Source organism: Nerophis ophidion, linkage group LG05 (assembly GCF_033978795.1).
Source record: "Nerophis ophidion isolate RoL-2023_Sa linkage group LG05, RoL_Noph_v1.0, whole genome shotgun sequence".
NCBI classification, from domain to species: Eukaryota; Metazoa; Chordata; class Actinopteri; order Syngnathiformes; family Syngnathidae; genus Nerophis; species Nerophis ophidion.
The window spans coordinates 14985257-14997925 of record NC_084615.1 but is presented as its reverse complement, the minus strand read 5'-3'; the positions used below and the strand labels follow the sequence as shown (position 1 = coordinate 14997925).

Below are 12669 nucleotides of genomic sequence, written 5' to 3'. Positions count from 1 at the left end.
AATTGCGCTCTAGCGCCCCCTAGGAAAAAACCCAGACAAAACTGCTTGTAACTTCTGTTAGGAATGTCGTAGAGACATGAAACAAAGACCATTATGTAGGTCTGAATTAGACCAGGGCTTGGCAGCGGCCAAAGGCAAACCTGACCAACGCTGCTTGCAGCTTTAATTTTAGTATTATTATTATTATTTAGAACAGGCCAGCGGGCGACTCATCTGGTCCTTACGGGCACCGCATTGGTGACCCCTGGTTTAGTCTGTCCTTTGCCTTTATTTCTTTAGAAATAAAGTTGATACGGTACAGAAAAAATCATAAGATAAGGCAAAACAGCAAAGAAGTGGACGTATTGAAAGGAGGTTTATTAGTTGTTTTGCGTACTGAGCGTCAGCAGCCTTCACATTGTGGGATGACTAAAAAAAACCTTTCTTCTCTTTTGTCCTGGACTCAAAGACATTCGCCGTCAAGTGGAAGTTCCTGGCTGGGATCCCGTGAGACGTGGCGGAGGCGGACCCTCGTGTCGCCAGAAAAACCGGGACGCTGAGAGTCAGGCGGTGTTGAAAATGTCCAAAGTTGGGCCTGCTGGCCCGGGTTCTCCACGGCTCAGCTGCCCCCGAACATCTCCTGCGAGGCGTAGGTGATGTAGAGGAAGCCGTCGGGGTCCCGGTAGCGAGAGTAGACCTCCCCCATGCTGGAGGACATGCAGGACATGCTCCTCTCCGCCACCAGCAGGAAGAGAGCCTGGCTGGACTCCAGGTCGATCTTGTTCCTGAAGACATAGACCAGGGGACGCAACCCCAAATGTTGAAGGAGCCATATTGGACCAAAAATACAAAAACAAATTGGAGCCGCAAAAATTTAAAAGCCATATTACATACAGATAAAGTGTTATGAGATATAAATTGAATTAAGAGGACTTAAAGGCCAACTGAAATGAGATTTTCTTATTCAAACGGGGATAGCAGGTCCATTTTATGTGTCATACTTGATCATTTCGCCATATTTTTGCTGAAAGGATTTAGTAGAGAACATCGACGATAAAGTTTGCAACTTTTGGTCACTAATAAAAAAAACCTTGCCTGTACCGGAAGTAGCAGACGATGTGCTCGTGACGTCACGGAATGTACGGCTCCTCACATCCTCACATTGTTTACAATCATGGCCACCAGCAGCTAGAGCGATTCGGACCGAGAAAGCGACGATTTCCCCATTAATTTGAGCGAGGATGAAAGATTCGTGGATGAGGAAAGTGAGAGTGAAGGACTAGGAAGAAAAAAAAAAGGCGATTGCTGTGGGAGCGATTCAGATGGTAACAGTTCGAGACGCTACCTCAGTAGAAGCATTTAAGTCTCACCTTAAAACTCATCTGTATACTCTAGCCTTTAAATAGACCTCCTTTTTAGACCAGTTGATCTGCCGCTTCTTTTCTTTCTTCTCCTATGTCCCCCCCTCCCTTGTGGAGGGGGTCCGGTCCGATGACCATGGATGAAGTACTGGCTGTCCAGAGTCGAGACCCAGGATGGACCGCTCGTCGGGACCCAGGATGGACCGCTCGCCTGTTTATCGGTTGGGGACATCTCTACACTGCTGATCCGCCTCCGCTTGAGATGGTCTCCTGTGGATGGGACTCTCGCTGCTGTCTTGGATCCGCTTTGAACTGAACTCCCGCGGCTGTGTTGGAGCCACTATGGATAGCCACTATGGATGTTAGACCCGCTCGACATCCATTGCTTTAGGTCCCCTAGAGGGGGGGGGGGGGTTGCCCACATCTGAGCTCCTCTCCAAGGTTTCTCATAGTCAGCATTGTGACTGGCGTCCCACTGGATTTGAATTCTCCCTGCCCACTGGGTGTGAGTTTTCCTTGCCCTTTTGTGGGTTCTTCCGAGGATGTTGTAGTCGTAATGATTTGTGCAGTCCTTTGAGACATTTGTGATTTGGGGCTATATAAATAAACATTGATTGATATATGTTATTAGACACATTTACTAGGATCATTCTGGAAAATCACTTATCTGCTTATTGTGTTACTAGTGTTTTAGTGAGATTAAATAGTAGCCGAAAGTCGGGGAAGTCACAGCAGCTGCAGCAGGACAGAAGCGCAGCTGATGTCTCCGGTAAGAGCCGACCTATTACCACCATTTTCTCACCAAAAACTGCCGGTTGACATGTAGTCGGGATCCATGTTCGCTTGACCGCTTTGATCCATAGTAAAGCTTCACCTTCGGGAATTTTAAACTAGCAAACACCGTGTGTTTGTGTGGCTAAAGGCTAAAAGCTTCCCACCTACATCTTTCTTCTTTGACGTCTCCATTATTAATTGAACAAATTGCAAAAGATTCAGCAACACAGATGTCCAGAATTCTGTGTAATTATGTCATTAAAGCAGACTACTTGTAGCAGGGGTAGGGAACCTATGGCTCGCGAGCCAGATGTGGCTCTTTTGATGACTGCATCCGGTTCTTGGATAAATCTGAGCTGACATTACTGAACACAATAAGTAATGAATAATTCCACTTGTAATCACAGTGTTAAAAATGACGTTCAAAATATAAAACATTGTCACGCATTTTTTATCCATCCATCCGTTTACTACCGCACCTGTTCAAGAAGTTGCGTTAATGGTAAGAAGTTATTTATTTATTATTGGTTGGTGTGGGGCTTGCCCTCCTGGGGGTTCTTCAGACACGAGAGCCTGTTTCAGGGTTACAATATTGTTTTTGCAGTGAGAAAAGGTTTTAAAATAATGAGCGCATGCTTACTTTTACCGCATGCCTTTGGTAAGCACAGGAGTGAGAAGAGGTTTTAAATTAATTAGCGCCTTGGCGGCAATTCAAGGAAATACGGTATGCTACTCTCATAACAAAGTGTTTAAAAAGGAGTATGCAAGTTGGTTAAATGAGATGCTAAATCCAACCACTTTCATGTGGCATTGGACAGAAAGGAGGACTTCTTTTTCTCCTCCATTTGAAAATGCGGACGTTATCAGCACCATTGTCTGATTCCAATCAATGCAAGTCATCAGAGTCAGGTAATACACCAACTTATATTCTTGTCTTCATGAAAGAAAGGAATCTATATTTGTTAAACATGCTTGTGTTATCATTAAAGACCATTAACTTGTTAGCAAAAATGTCTCTTTCCTAAATAAATACATTCAAATTATAAATAACGAACGAGGTAGATCTCCTCGACTTGGTCAATTGAAAAGTAGCTCGCCTGCAGAAAAAGTGTGAGCGCCCCTGACATAGACGGATAAGTCCGGCGCCCGTCTGGCTTTTGGCGGGGCTTACCTGAGCAGGCACAGGAACTGTCCTAAGGTGAGCTCGAAGGGAACCAAGAACTTGGTCTTGTCCAGCAGAGGGAGGGCCTTCTCGCGCAGGTAACGCTCCACGATCACCTTTGGACGGACACACCACAGTCAGAAGTCAGCAGTCAGCAAGACTCTCCACAAAGTCACAGACGGCCAAGAGGACTCACGGGTAACTTGTTGGGGAACTTGGACCGGATGCTGCACACTTCATCTTTCCTTGTTTCTGAGGGGGAAAAAGAGGTTTGGAGGCCTGAAGTGTTTTGGTGGTCTAGGGGGGTCGGGGGGGTCTCACCTAAACACTTCCTCTGCTTGAAGGGCATCATCTCCATGGACTTCTCAAAGGGCGCCATGGTGTGGGTTGGCGGGAGGTTGCTTGCTCAGGTGGAAGTCTGCAGACCCCGGTGAGAGACCGGGCCCGGAGGGTCTTTATAGTCCAGGAGACAGGAGGGGCCGAGCGTTCACACGTACTGGTTAGCTCACTTTGCATTCTCACGGCCGCCTGAGACATTGAAGAGCGCACAACAAGCAGCTCCCTGTCACATGACAGCAAGTCTTTTTCAGCTTTACGTAACTTGCAGAACTTCAAGTCTCGTCCTTCTTCTTCTTCTTCTTCTTCTTATTATTATTATTATTCTGTTTCTTAGCTCATACACTCTCACAAGCAGGACATTTCAGCAAGCAAGCAGGAGAAGTACGAACATGTCAGATGTAAACATGTTGTGCTCCACTTCACATCAGATGTGTGTTTGTTACAATCTTGTATCAACGTGAGGTCACTTACAGAAGTAAACATGGTAAGCTTAGGAGCTAGCAGCATATACATATATATATATATATATATATATATATATATATATATATATATATATATATATATATATATATATATATATAGAGAGAGAGAGAGAGAGATATAGATATATATACATATTTATGTAAACATATATATATTTAAATGTATATATGTGTATACATATATACAAGTGTATACATATATACATATATATGTATATATGTGTATATATATGAATATACATACGTATATGTACATATATGAATATATATACGTATATGTATATATATGAATATATATGTATAGATATGTATATATAAGTATATATGTATAAATATGTATATGTGTGTGTATATATGAATATATATACGTATATGTATATATATGAATATTTGTATATGTATATATAAGTGTATATGTATAAATATGTGTATATAAATATATATACATATACACATAAGTGTATATGTATGTATGTATGTATATATATAAATACATATACACATGGGTATGTATGTATATACATACATATGTATAATACATATATGTGTATATATATATATATGTTTGTATACAGATATATACATACATTGGTAAGTATATGTTTATATATACATACATACAAACATACATAGATAGGTATGTATATATACACATGCATACATAGGTTTGTATATATATACATACATAGAAACATATGTACATACATATGTGTATGTGTATTTACAGACATACCTAGGTATGTATGAATAAATATGTACGTATATATATATATACACACACGCACATATAAACATACTAAAGTATACATTTAAAAACATACATATTTATGTATATACATACATACATAGACACATACATACATATGTGTATGTGTATTTACATACATACATATGTATGTATATATACACATTCATACCTAGGTATATAAATAGACATACATACCCAGGTGTGTATGTCAATACATACATACATACATACATACGTACATATGTATGGATACATATATATATATATATATATATATATATATATATATATATACATGCGTATATACGTGTATATATATATATATATACACATACGTACATACATATGTACATATATACATACGTATGTACGTATGTATATATATATATACCGAGGTATGTATATTATACATACATACCTATGTATGTATAATATATATATATATACTCACACACACACACACACACACATACATTCATACTGTACATACATACATAGGTATGTATGAATAAATATATATGTAGGTATGTGTATATATATACATACATACATACATGCATACATAGGTATGTGTATTTAGAAATACATACATACACACATACATACAATAGTATGTATAAATAAATATTTATGTAGGTATGTATTTATATATATATATATACATACATACAAACATACCTAGGTATATATATATATATATATATGTATATATAGAGGTATGTATATATACACATACATACATACGTATATGTACATATATATATATATACATACATACAGTACATACATTCATACATAGGTATGTGTAAATAAATATATATGGAGGTATGTGTATTTATATATACATACATACATACATACATAGGTATGTTTATTTAGACATACATACATACACACTTACCTATGTATAAATATATATGTAGGTATGTGTATTTATATACACATACATACATACATAGGTATGTTTATTTAGACATACATACATGCACACTTACCTATGTATATATATGTGTATATATATATATATATATATATACATATATACATACACATACATACATACAGTACTCACATACATACATACATACATACATACATACATACATACATAGGTATGTATAATTAAATATGTAAGTAAGTAAGCATGTGTATGTATACATACATACAGTACACACATAGGTAGGTATAATAAAATATATATGTGTATGTGTATATACACACACATAGATAGATAGTACTTTATTGATTCCTTCAGGAGAGTTCCTTCAGGAAAATTAAAAGCGTATATATATATATATATATATATATATATATATATATATATATCCATCCATCATCTTCCGCTTATCCGAGGTCGGGTCGCGGGGGCAACAGCCTAAGCAGGGAAACCCAGACTTCCCTCTCCCCAGCCACTTCGTCTAGCTCTTCCCGGGGGATCCCGAGGCGTTCCCAGGTCAGTCTCCCGGCTGGCATATATATATATATATATATATATATATATATATATATATATATATATATATATATATATATATATATATATATATATATATATATATATATATATATATATATATATATATATATATACATGTATATATACATATATATGTATATATATATATATATGTATATATATATATATATATATATATATATATATATATATATATATATACATATATACATATATACACATATATGTAGGTGTGGGAAAAAAATCACAAGACTACTTCATCTCTACAGATCTGTTTCATGAGGGGTTCCCTCAATTAGCAGGAGATTTTAATGGATCCATTAAAATCTCCTGATGATTGAGGGAACCCCTCATGAAACAGATCTGTAGAGATGAAGTAGTCTTGTGATTTTTTTCCCACACCTACATATTGCGCTCTACCACGGTATCGAGCACTATTCTCTGGATAATCCAATCAAGACATATATACACATATATACATGTATATGTATATATATATACATATACATTTATAAATATATGTTTATACCAAAAAGTTATATTTTGGTTTCATCTGACCACATGACATTCTCCCCATCCTCTGCTGTATCATCCAAGTATCCATTTTGGTATAAACTCAACTCGTCGTGTTTGGAGGAAGAAGAATACTGAGTTGCATCCCAAGAACACCACACCTACTGTGAAGCATGGGGGTGGAAACATCATGCTTTGGGGCTGTTTTTCTGCTAAGGGGACAGGACGATTGATCCGTGTTAAGGAAAGAATGAATGGGGCCATGTATCGTGAGATTTTGAGCCAAAACCTCCTTCCATCAGTGAGAGCTTTGAATGGATGACCAAATACTTATTTTCCACCATAATTTACAAATAAATTCTTTAAAATTCCTACAATGATGAAAATTACAGACCTCTGTCATCATTTTAAGTGGGAAAACTTGCACAATTGGTGGCTGACTGAATACCTTTTTTGCCCCACTGTATGTGTATGTATGTATATGTATGTATGTATCTATATACATATATATATATATATATATATATATATATATATATATCAATCAATCAATATATATACTGTATATATATATATATATATATATATATATATATATATATATATATATGTATACATATATATATGTATATACATCTATATATGTGTATATATATGTACACATCCATATATGTGTATATATTTAAATATATATTTATGTATACAGTTATATATAAATATATATATATATGTATGTGTATGTATATATATACATATGTATATATATGTATGTATATATGTATACATATATATGTATACATATATGTATTCATATATATGTATACATACATTCATGTATCTGTGTGTACATACATGTATGTGTGTGTATACATATATGTCTATATAAGTATATATGTATATATAAGTATTTATCCATATGTATATCTGTATATATGTATGCATATATATATATACACATATAGCTTTGTATATATATATATATATATTTATAGGTTTGTATACAGATATATACATACCTGCATAGGTATAGGTTTATATATCCATCCATCCATCCATTTTCTACCGCTTATTATACATACATAAATACATACATACATAGATAGCTATGTATATACATATATATTTACATAGATACATAGATACATACATACATACATACATATGTGTATGTGTACATACAGACACATACAAGAGCGACATCGGCATGACAATAATCCAGTAACTGACTGGAGGACAAAAACAGACTCAAATAGAATTGGGCTGATTGACCCCTGGTGTGGCCAGGTGCCAAAACAGCACAGAGGGGGAAAAAAACAGGAAACAGACAAAATAAGAGCGCTGACAGGAACTAAAAACACACACAGAGGAAAAACTAAAACACACAAACTGTCAGTGGCCAGCCTGACAATTGGGGTGTTACCATTTAGTGGCCAATTGTAGGGAATATGTACTGTACTGTGTAATATACTAATGCAAGTCTCAATCAATCAATCAATATCAATACTCTTCTACACACCAACGGAAATCGTGTGTGTGTGTGTGTGTGTGTGTGTGTGTGTGTAGAACATCAAAAGAATTTACACTTTACTTCAACAAGTGTTTTCCAGTTGGATGTAGAGTTCCTGTAAGATGAAAAGTGAACTATATCTACCCACACACATGATGATATAAATGTTATTTTTTACTAGTTTGAAAGAAATCCTTGAAGTTAGTTTTGCTACCTGGTCTGACGTCATGTCACTTTTTACACCCCATATCTTTCTTTGTAGTTAATGATTGTGATTGCTGTTGTCATGTGAAGTTGCACTTGCCAAGCTCCCATCTTCTAAATGTCCGTGCAGTGTGTCCCTCCTCCACTAGAGGGCAGCTGTGCTCATTCCAGCTTGTTTAACTATACAGCATTATTAATATGTGAATAATATAAATACAGACTATTATACAGCATTATTAATATGTCTATTATACAGCATTATTAATATGTGAATAATATAAATGCAGTCTATTATACAGCATTATTAATATGTGAATAATATAAATGCAGTCTATTATACAGCATTATTCACGTATGAATAATATAAATTCAGTCTATTATACAACATAATTCGAATAACATTGAAACAATCTATTCACATGTGAATAACATAAAGACAGTCTATTATACAGCATTATTAATATGTGAATAATATAAATACAGTCCATTACACACCATTATTATGTGAATAATATAAATACAGTCTATTATACAGCATTATTAATATATGAATAATATAAATACAGTCTATTATACAGCATTATTCACATGTGAACAAAATAAAGTCAGTCTATTATACATCATTATTTGAAAAACATAAAAACAGTCTATTATACAGCATTATTTACATGTGAATAATATAAAGACAGTCTATTCTACAGCATTAATCGAATATCATAAATACAGTCTATTATACAGCATTATTCGAATAACATAAATACAGTTTATTATACAGCATTATTCACATGTGAATAAAATAAAGACAGTCTATTATACATCATTATTCACATGTGAATAATATAAAGGCAGTCCATCATACATCATTATTCACATGTGAATAAAATAAATACAGTCTATTATACAGCATTATTCACATTTGAATAATATAAAGACAGTCTATTATACAGAATTATTCGAATAACATAAATACAGTTTATTACACAGCATTATTAACATGTGAATAACATACATACAGTCTATTATACAGTGTTATTCACATGTGAGTAATATAAATACAGTCTATTATACAGCATTTTTCACATGTAAGTAATATAAATACAGTCTATTATACAGTATTATTCACATGTGCGTAGTATAAATACAGTCTATTATACAGCATTATTCACATGTGAACAAAATAAAGTCAGTCTATTATACAGTATTATTCACATGTGCGTAATATAAATACAGTCTATTACACAGCATTATTCACATGTGAATAATATAAATACGGTCTATTATACTGCATTATTCACATGTAAGTAACATAAATACAGTTTATTACACAGCATTATTAATATGTGAATAATATAAATACAGTCTATTATACAGCATTATTCACATGTGAGTAATATAAAGACAGTTTATGATACAGCATTATTCACATGTGAATAATATAAATACAGTCTATTATACAGCATCATTATTGTGAATAATATAAATACAGTTTATTTTACAGCATTATTCACATGTGAGTAATATAAGGACAGTTTATTATACAGCATTATTCACTTGTGAATAATATAAATACAGTCTATTATACAGCATTATTCACATCTGAATAAAATAAATACAGTCTATTATACAGCATTATTCACATGTGAATAACATAAATACAGTCTATTATATAGCATTATTCGAATAACATAAAAACAATCTATTATCCAGCATTATTCACATGTGAATAATATAAATACATTCTATTATAAAAACATATTCGAATAACATAAATACAGTCTATTACCCAGCATTATTGATATGTGAATAATATAAATACAGTCTCTTATACATGATTATTCACATGTGAATAATATAAAGACAGTCTCGTATACAGCATTATTCACATCTGAATAATATAAATACAGTCTATTATACAGCATTATTCACATCTGAATAACATAAATACAGTCTATTATACAGCATTATTTACTTGTGAATAACATAAACACAGTCTATTACACAGCATTATTAATATGTGAATAATATAAATCCAGTTAATAATGAATAGACTGCATGTTTGGTCTCCTGCCACCTGTGTCACGGTCTCCATGTTGACAATGGGTGTCACATCAAATAGTGTCCGCTAGGAACCAGACCCGGGCACACAAAAGGACCGTGGCAATGTAACAGACAGACCCCCGTGATGAGGTCACTTGTTCGGACTTACTATCTCTATGGGAACTCTCCTGGAATGTTCCATTATCTTGGGACTGGACCGGATGTCCAACTCAAAGTGGGACATCTTTTTGAAAAAGTGGTCAGCCAATAGCAGAGCGGCTGAAGCGTATTGGCCCCGCCCCCTCCGCTCCCACGTTGCGCGCGTGTTGCGTGGCCGCATTGCGAGGCTGCGCGGCTGCGTGTCACCATGGCGACCGGCACCGCGCTCCTGACTCACACATGAGCGCGCACAGGACGTCACTGGCGGGTTAATGCTGCTCACCGCGTCCGCTTTGCCGCAATCAAGCCGCCGCCTGGACGCCCACTAAAAGTGAGGTCCGGCGTTTGGCGGGAGGATGGCGGCGCGTCGCGGCTGCGTCAACTCGCTCTGGTCGGGGAGCGAGCGTGTCCGCATCGGGGAGCGCCTCAAAGCCACGCTGGCCGGCGTGCTGGAGCTGGAGCTGCTGCGGTGCCAACAACTGCAGCTGGTGGACGCGGCTCTGGCGGACGCAGCCGCCCAGCCGGAGGCGGAGCCGGAGCTAGAAGTGGGGGCGAGAGGAACCCCGGGGAGCGGAGTCGAGGACGCCGAGCGGAGCGCTGCGACCCCCGGCAGGCAACAGGTCAGTCAGTCGAAGGTTTCGGGAAGGATCCAACTGTTTAGTCTGCAGTGGTGTCGCTACAACTGTTTAGTCTGCAGTGGTGTCACTACAACTGTTTACTCTGCAGTGGTGTCACTACAACTGTTTAGTCTGCAGTGGTGTCACTACAACTGTTTACTCTGCAGTGGTGTCACTACAACTGTTTAGTCTGCAGTGGTGTCACTACAACTGTTTACTCTGCAGTGGTGTCACTACAACTGTTTAGTCTGCAGTGGTGTCACTACAACTGTTTAGTCTGCAGTGGTGTCGCTACAACTGTTTAGTCTGCAGTGGTGTCGCTACAACTGTTTAGTCTGCAGTGGTGTTGCCACAACTCTTTAGTCTGCAGTGGTGTCGCTACAATTGTTTAGTCTGTAGTGGTGTCGCTACAACTGTTTAGTCTGCAGTGGTGTCGCTACAACTGTATAGTCTGTAGTGGTGTCGTTACAACTGTTTAGTCTGCAGTGGTTTCGCCGCAACTGTTTAGTCTGCAGTGGTGTCGCTACAACTGTTTAGTCTGTAGTGGTGTTGCCACAACTCTTTAGTCTGCAGTGGTGTCGCTACAACTGTTTAGTCTGCAGTGGTGTCACTACAACTGTTTAGTCTGCAGTGGTGTCGCTACAACTCTTTAGTCTGCAGTGGTGTCGCTACAACTGTTTAGTCTGCAGTGGTGTTGCCGCAACTCTTTAGTCTGCTGTGGTGTCGCTACAATTGTTTAGTCTGTAGTGGTGTCGCTACAACAGTTTAGTCTGCAGTGGTGTCACTACAACTGTATAGTCTGTAGTGGTGTCGTCACAACTGTTTAGTCTGCAGTGGTTTCGCCGCAACTGTTTAGTCTGCAGTGGTGTCACTACAACTGTATAGTCTGTAGTGGTGTCGTCACAACTGTTTAGTCTGCAGTGGTTTCGCCGCAACTGTTTAGTCTGCAGTGGTGTCGCTACAACTGTTTAGTCTGTAGTGGTGTTGCCACAACTCTTTAGTCTGCAGTGGTGTCGCTACAACTGTTTAGTCTGCAGTGGTGTCACTACAACTGTTTAGTCTGCAGTGGTGTCGCTACAACTCTTTAGTCTGCAGTGGTGTCGCTACAACTGTTTAGTCTGCAGTGGTGTCGCTACAACTGTTTAGTCTGCAGTGGTGTCGCTACAACTGTTTAGTCTGCAGTGGTGTTGCCACAACTCTTTAGTCTGCAGTGGTGTCGCTACAATTGTTTAGTCTGTAGTGGTGTCGCTACAACTGTTTAGTCTGCAGTGGTGTCACTACAACTGTATAGTCTGTAGTGGTGTCGT

General features: G+C 37.0%; 2 protein-coding genes across 2 annotated transcripts in view; one reads left to right on the top strand and one right to left on the bottom strand.

Annotated features, from left to right (window-relative positions):
* Nucleotides 1-339: 339 nt before the first annotated feature.
* map1lc3cl (microtubule-associated protein 1 light chain 3 gamma, like) lies at nucleotides 340-3757 on the bottom strand. Its single transcript, XM_061900156.1, has 4 exons — nucleotides 3598-3757; nucleotides 3473-3528; nucleotides 3286-3392; nucleotides 340-764 (listed from the first exon to the last, which is right to left on the bottom strand). Exons 1-4 carry the CDS (start codon nucleotides 3653-3655, stop codon nucleotides 599-601), a joined length of 387 nt encoding a protein of 128 aa, XP_061756140.1. The 5' UTR covers nucleotides 3656-3757; the 3' UTR covers nucleotides 340-598.
* Nucleotides 3758-10922: 7165 nt separating this feature from the next.
* The window catches only part of si:ch211-168f7.5 (uncharacterized), a 28029-nt gene continuing 26282 nt past the window's right edge, over nucleotides 10923-12669 (top strand). Inside the window, exon 1 of the mRNA XM_061900151.1 lies at nucleotides 10923-11365. Coding sequence (XP_061756135.1) covers nucleotides 11102-11365 — 264 coding nt within the window. The 5' untranslated portion in view covers nucleotides 10923-11101. The remainder of the gene's footprint in view (nucleotides 11366-12669) is intronic.

Bases quoted from the DNA above. Each gene is read 5' to 3' on its own strand.
- map1lc3cl (XM_061900156.1), bottom strand. From the start codon at position 3,655: ATGGCGCCCTTTGAGAAGTCCATGGAGATGATGCCCTTCAAGCAGAGG. The intron at 3,529-3,597 runs GTGAGACCCCCC...TTTCCCCCTCAG, and splicing joins CAAGCAGAGGAAGTGTTTAG to AAACAAGGAAAGATGAAGTG. The intron at 765-3,285 runs GTAAGCCCCGCC...CTATGTCTTCAG, and splicing joins CAGTTCCTGTGCCTGCTCAG to GAACAAGATCGACCTGGAGT.